The following is a 7189-nucleotide window of genomic DNA, read 5'->3' on the forward strand; positions in this document are numbered from 1 at the left end:
GGCAAAGTTTGAAGGACATTTTGCACATGCTTACACTTGTAGTGTTCCTTATTTACCATTCATTGATTTAACACTAGAGAAGTAAACTGCAGGACTACCGAGCCATGCCAAAAAAAAAAAAAAGAAAAGAAAAGAAAAGAGAAAGGATTGAAAAAAAAAAAAAGAATAAAGGCAACTTAGTGAACTTTCCTAAGTAAAAAGGGCTAGAAATAGTTGCCCAAGACTTTGGGGGTTGAGTATCCAACCTTTAAAAACAGAGCTGGCGTGAAAACTGCTAGTCCCTTGGGCTTTGAGGTAGTTAGAATCAGCAATGATTAATCTTAAGGTTGAAAAAAAATCCTATGGCAAATCATGGCTAGTAATGAGGAACACACAACTGGTCTAGCTCCACACACACATTTGAGTCCTGAGATGTTTGCCTTAATTCTATGTGAAAGATTGTTGAGATAGTCTTGGTGGGTATAACCCTTGGGGGTTGAGTAGTAACATGTCACTTTTGTGAGAATTCAGAATTGTGTTCGATTGTTTTTGTTTGGATTTCGATCTTTATGCAATATTCATCTCAATTAATTTTCACTATTTTGCTCAAGGATTAGCAAAAAGCTAGTTGGGGGGTGGATCCACCCACATCTGTTGGAATCGGAACAGAGTCAGACCATAGGAGAAAGGATCTTTTCTGAGTTCAATGAACATGGGAGCATGATCTTCATTGGCCTCAAACTCTGTAAGATATTCTTTATCCTGCAAGAAGACCTCTGATGGAATATCAGGTTCGAGGTTCGATACATTATTTTCGAGCACAAACCTTTCCTCAACTGGTTCTTTGGCAGATTCCTCATCCCCAACTGTGTCAATCTGCACCTCACCCGAGCTACTTACCCCATGCGAATCAACCTCTTCACTAGTCGGCAAAACTGGTACTTCCAATGCAATATTCTAATTTAAGCATCCATCAAAAGAATTCGCCCCCAGAGGAACCTTCGAAATAGGCTCAGCACCTGGGCATTCTTTTTCTAAAATCGGTACCTCCATTTGTTCTGTTTTCGCATCTAACAGCACAGCCCCGCTAGGACCCGATTACTCCACCATCGAATTTGGTAACAACATTGTGTGGCCTTCTATCTTAGGCTGACCACCATCCACCATCTCAGACAGGTGATCAACATTAGATTGAAGCCGAGCTACTTCCCCTACGGTCTCCTTTATTTCAATATTAGCCCCCATATTATTTTCTACAACTGGATCAGACTCAACCACAAGAGCCATTGCACTCGCGATAGGATCGGCCCCAGATTCTTCTCTCTGCTTCACAACCTCTTTATGACCTTTCTTCCCAACCCAAACCTTTCCATTTTGCTATGATTTTCCCTTCCTACAGGTCTGTAAATTATGTCCCTATAGTTTACACTTAGTGCAATATGCCAGTATAGTTTTGTATACGATCTCTTGCTTTCGACTATGAGGCAATCTCGATGCCCCAATCCAGAAATGAGTTAGTGAAGCATCAACCTCCACACATAATCTTGCTCCATCCGTCCTCATAACACATTGAGTTGGATTATCTTGTCTAATGAATGTGCCAATAGGCGCCATAAATATATTCAAGAACGCTTCGCGATAATAATTTGGAGGAAAACCCGGTAGAAACATCCATACCGGTACCTTCGAAGGTTCGTCATCTTCGTTGAATTCTAGAGTCCAGCGAAAAGCCCTATAAAAGCTTCCATTGATCTCACAAACATCCCAAGATAAGGCTTTGGTGAAATCAGCTTCATTAGCCATACGAACTAACACATGCCTAGGATGCCTCATGGAGGAGACCACCGGAATGGCTGAGAGTCCCCATCTACTATGAATGAAAGTACGTACTGCATCCAAGGAGGGATGCTGCTTCAAGAATTTAAGCACAACCGAGAAATGGAAATCTTTTACAGACCGTGCAAGTTCATTCGTAGAAAACTAGAAATACACCTCCCCTTCTACCATCTTGGGAGGTCTATGTGCCAACACCATCTCAGGGATGGTTGAGATATTACACCAACATGAGAAGCAAGGGGGAGCTATGAGACCTTATCACTAGATGGAAGAATTTAGAAGCAGTTTGGTAAAATGTAGCTTGAGTGACATGGGGTTTGAAGGCAATAAGTTCACGTGGTGTAACAATAGAGAGGGGCCTTATTTTACCAAAGAAAGGCTAGACCGTGCATTGGGAAATTTGGAACTGACCTTGAGCTTCTCTGACTGCTGTTTCCAGGTTCTTGCAGCACATTCTTCAGATCATAGCCCACTTGTAATGCATCTTAAGAAGGGAGGGAGAAGGTATGACAACAAGGGGGGTGGAAAGGAGAGAATCTTCAGGTATGAAGCTTCCTGGAAATTGCACGATGAATGCACTAAAATCATAGCCAATTGCTGGTCCCCTCAAGTGCAGCAAAGAGGATCACACCTGTGGTGGTCTCAGCAATGCCTAGGCAAGTGTAAAGAAGATTTAGTGAAGTGGAGCAGTACCATCCTTATGCAACAGAGGAAAGTTATCCAATCGAAGATGGCTCAATTGGCTAGTTTGCAGGAAGTTAACACAGGAACCAATACTGGAATGGTAGCCTGACCAGGGACTTGGAGGAAATTTCTGAGTGCTTTGGGAAATACTACCAGTCCCTTTTCTGTTCAAGTAATCCTATGGGAATTGATGGGTGCATAGCCAGGCTCAACAGAAAAGTGGATAGGAACATGAATATCTTACTTGATGCAAAGTTCTCGGCTGGGGAGGTAAAAGAAGCCTTGTTCCAGATGAATCCCCTGGGCTCTCCGGGACCAGATGGATTCCTTGCTAAATTCTACCAAGTACATTGGGACATTGTTGGTGATAAGGTTACTCAAGCTGTACTAGAAGTTCTCAATTCAGGGGGGGATATTAGTGGGATCAACAAAACTTTTATAGTACTCATTCCCAAGGTAAAAGGCCCTAAAACTGTTATGGATTTCAGACCCATCTCTTTGTGCAATGTCTTATATAAAGTGGTATCAAAAGTCCTATCCAATAGACTTAAGATGATCCTCCCTCAAATTGTCTCCCCAACACAAAGTGCCTTTGTCCCTGGGAGATTGATCCTTGATAATGTAATAGTGGCTTTTGAAACCATGCATTCCATTTCCATTAAAGGAGGGAGACAGCAAGGTCATATGGCCATTAAGCTTGACATGAGTAAAGCATATGACAGGGTTGAATGGGATTTCCTACGTGCTGTTATGATTAAGTTGGGATTTACTGAGAAGTGGATCAGGTTGGTGATGGGCTATGTATCAAGTGTGTCTTATTCTTTGCTCCTTAATGGTTCCTCCCAAGGTTTTTTTAAACCCTCAAGAGGCCTTAGACAGGGGGACCCCCTCTCCCCATACCTATTCCTACTGGTGTCTGAAGTGCTTAGTAGTCTCCTTAACCATGCTGAAAGGAACAAAAGAATTCATGGGTTTCCTGTAGGCAAGGGACAGGTCAACATTAACCACTTGTTTTTTGCAGATGATAGCTTGTTGTTTTGTAGAGCACAAGTTGAGGAATGGGCCACTATCAACTCTCTACTCAGTACTTATGAAGGGGCCTCGGGACAGAAGATCAACAAAGACAAAACTTCAATCTATTTCAGTGCCAATACTAGACCAGAAACTAAAGAGTACATCTTGAGGATTGCTAGCACCAAAGCTACCACGTGCTATGAGAGGTATCTTGGTCTACCTTCTCTGGTAGGGAGATCAAGGTACAAAGCCTTCACAAGCATTCTTGACAGAGTGAGAAGCAGGGTGAGCAACTGGAAGACTAAGCTCCTTTCATAGGAAGGGAAAGAGATTCTCCTCAAAGTAGTCATTCAAGCTCTCTCTATGTATAGTATGGGAGTTTTCAAGCTTCCCAAGGTGTTGTTGAAAGAAATTGATAGAGTGATGAACCAGTTCTGGTGGGGCCAACAAGACAAGGGAAATAAAGTGCATTGGGTTTCTTGGAGTCAAATGGGAAGGTCAAAGGAATAAGAAGGTTTGGAGTTCAGAGAATTTGAGAGTTTCAACACAGCACTACTGGCTAAGCAAGCTTGGCGCATCATCTAGTTTCCTGCATCTCTAGCTTCCCAAGTACTCAAGGCAAAATACTTCAGAAGCTCTAGTTTCATTCAGGCCAAATTGGGGGCACAACCATCACTTATTTGGAGGAGTATTTGGTCTTCAAGAACTCTCATTGAGAAAGGATCTATGTGGAGAATTGGCAATGGGAAGGAGACCAGAATCTGGAAGGATAGATGGTTACCTCAACCATCATCCTTTATGGTTCAGAGACACGGGCAAGACTTTGATGAGGAAGCTAAAGTAGCTAAACTAATAAGTGAAGATACCAAGCAGTGGGACAGAGAGAAGATTTTAAGGTTGCTTGGTCCTACAAATATTGCAGTCATTTAGAAGATTCATGTTAGCACATCTGGGGCAAAGGATAGACTTGTCTGGCTAGGCACTAAGGATGGTGGATTCTCAGTTAAAAGTGCATATCATTTGCAAAAGGAACTCATAACAGGTCAGAAGGGTCAGTCATCGAGTGGAGCACTAAATTTTAAAAATTGGACTTGTTTCTGGAAACTTAAGGTTCCCAATGCAGTTAAGGTTTTTGTGTGGAGAGCTTGTTTAGAGTCATTGCCAACCATGCTGAACCTCTTCAAGAAGAAGATAGTGAACTGTCCTTTATGCCCAATTTGTTGCAGTTCAGAAGAGACAGCTGACCATATATTGTGGAACTGTCCCTCAGCCATGGATGTGTGGAGTAATGGGCCAAAAACATTACAAAAAAGCTCTGTGAGGGCAGAGAGTTTCGTGAAGATAGTTGAGGGGTTAAAGGACCAGTGTGATTTACAAACTATGGAGGCTTTTGCTATGACAGCACGGGGTATCTGGCAGAGGAGAAACAAGTTTGTTTTTGAGGGATCATTCTTACATCCAAAAGCACTAGCACAGAATGCTGCTCATCAACTTGATGACTTCAGAGTTGCTCAGGTGGTTCCTGTGTCTGTTTCCCAGATGCACACCAGCCATGCTTCAAGTTGGATCCTACCACCTGAGGGAGTAGTAAAGATAAACTGGGATGCAGCATTGAGTGAAGCTCGTGACAGGGTGGATTTTGGTCTGGTAGCTCGAGATCATGAAGGTGGTGTAATAGTTGTAAAAAAGGTATCTAAGGGTGGTTGTGTTGTTCCACTACTGGCAGAGGCAATTGGAGGGCTTCAAGCTGCTATTTTTGCATCTGAGTTGAACCTGTCTTCAATGATCTTGGAGGGTGACTCTCTTCAGGTAGTCCAAGGACTTAGTCTTCACAAAGAAAGGTGGGATAGTGTAGGGTTGGTTATGTCAAACACTAGAGATCTGCTTACTCGGTTTGTACATTTTAGTGTTTCATTTGTCAAGAGGTGTGGTAATCAAAAAGCACATTGTCTAGCTAAGGAAGCCTTAGAACTTCCTGAGGAATCATCTACAATGGTCATTAAGCCCAATTGTAATATGTTTTCTTCTTTGTCCTTAAGTTGAATACAATGGCAACTTTCCTTTAAAAAAAGGGGGGGGGATGGTTGAGGAATGGCAGCCACCAACTCAGCAAAGGACCAACCGGTGCCACCATATGGCAGCCCTATGTAAAGGCCAAACCGAGCGGCTACCAGAAAACCCTATTTTCGTAGAGAGAAAAAGGGCATAAACGTCCGTCGTTCAAAAGTATTTATTTTCCTTTGGTTCTTGTTTTCATGATTGATCCATAGGCTTGTCTTAGAAAAGTTTTTCTTGAGACTGGTTTTTTGTTACCACGGTATTCCTCCACCACAAGTGAGGTTTATTTAATAAAGATGGGAGGTGGTCACTATTGGACATGTGACTTCCCGCTCTTTTTAATATATATATATATATATATATGTAGATACATACTCTACTAAAGTACGAAGTTAATAACTATTTACATCACAAATATAATTATAATTAATTATTTTTCTAATTAGTTAGTTACATAATCCATATAAAAGAGCTCACTTAATTTTGACTTTACTAATTTAATTAATTTTTTGAATTACTTTATCTACCAAAAAAAGAAAAGAAGATAAAAATGTTCCTAGCTCATATGGACCAATAGCTAACAGTTTGATCTGGTCAGTTCCGGTCCTTAGTGGTATTTGGTTCGATTGGGTCTGAAAAAAGGATGCACTGAAATTTTTGGTTCATGACCCCAAACCGGACCCGATTAGACCAAACTGGTAGAAAGTGAATTCAACCAAATTTCCAATCATTGCCAATATAACTCAAGATGTGTTAGTTATACTCATCTCTACTATTGCTTCTGAGTCAGGATTTAGCTTTAGGAGTCGTGTGTTAGATTCATTTCATAGCTTATTGGCCCCGACAAGAGTTAAAGCTCTTATCTAGACACAAAATCGATTGAATGCCCCCTCCATTAATCATGACTCCTAAGATATAATGGAAGATGCTGAAAGCTATAAAGCCAACACACGTGGCTAATCATGCAGAGTCTTTTGGAACATATTTTGTGGTGACGGGGTAGATCACCTTGCCCAAGCGTGTCCCACATTTGTTGAGATGAGAGGGATGTATGAGGAACAGTGTAATGCCTTAGGTATGTACGAGAAGCCTTTTACACCTTTCTCTGATAACTATAATCCGGGGTGGCGCAATCACCCCAATTTTAGTTGGAAGTCTGAAAACCAGTAGCCTACACAACCCCCTAGATCATATCCTGCACCATATTATGCACCTTCATCTTCTAAGAGTCCTCTAGAAGACACTTTGCATGCTTTTATTGAGGCACAGGGTAAGACTAACCAAAAGTTTGAATCTTTAATTATGCAGGTCATTGAAGAAAACAAAGAGATAAAGAGTCATATGTCCAAATTGATGAGCTCCTTGAGTGTGAATGAGCGAGGAAAGTTCCATTCTCAAGCTCAGTCCGCACCCCATGGTCAACACATGGCACAAGAGAATTTAAAGGATGTGAATGTCATTGTGACACGAAGTGGTGAGTCATTACATATCCCAACAACAAACAAATCAGAGGATGTGGAAGAGGAACAAAGCAATAGTCGTGTCGAGCTGCCCAAAGAAGCCAAGGTAATAAAGAGCCTAGTTAAGGTACAATTTCCTCAAGCTTTAAAACTGAATA

The 7189-nt window shown here is 41.6% G+C and overlaps 1 protein-coding gene across 1 annotated transcript; it reads left to right on the forward strand.

The window, feature by feature from the left end:
• Window positions 1-2125: 2125 nt before the first annotated feature.
• Window positions 2126-2608, forward strand: LOC122315966. Its single transcript, XM_043132381.1, has one exon. The coding sequence runs from the start codon at window positions 2126-2128 to the stop codon at window positions 2606-2608; it is 483 nt and encodes a 160-aa protein (XP_042988315.1).
• Window positions 2609-7189: the final 4581 nt, after the last annotated feature.

Source organism: Carya illinoinensis, chromosome 1 (assembly GCF_018687715.1).
Source record: "Carya illinoinensis cultivar Pawnee chromosome 1, C.illinoinensisPawnee_v1, whole genome shotgun sequence".
NCBI classification, from domain to species: Eukaryota; Viridiplantae; Streptophyta; class Magnoliopsida; order Fagales; family Juglandaceae; genus Carya; species Carya illinoinensis.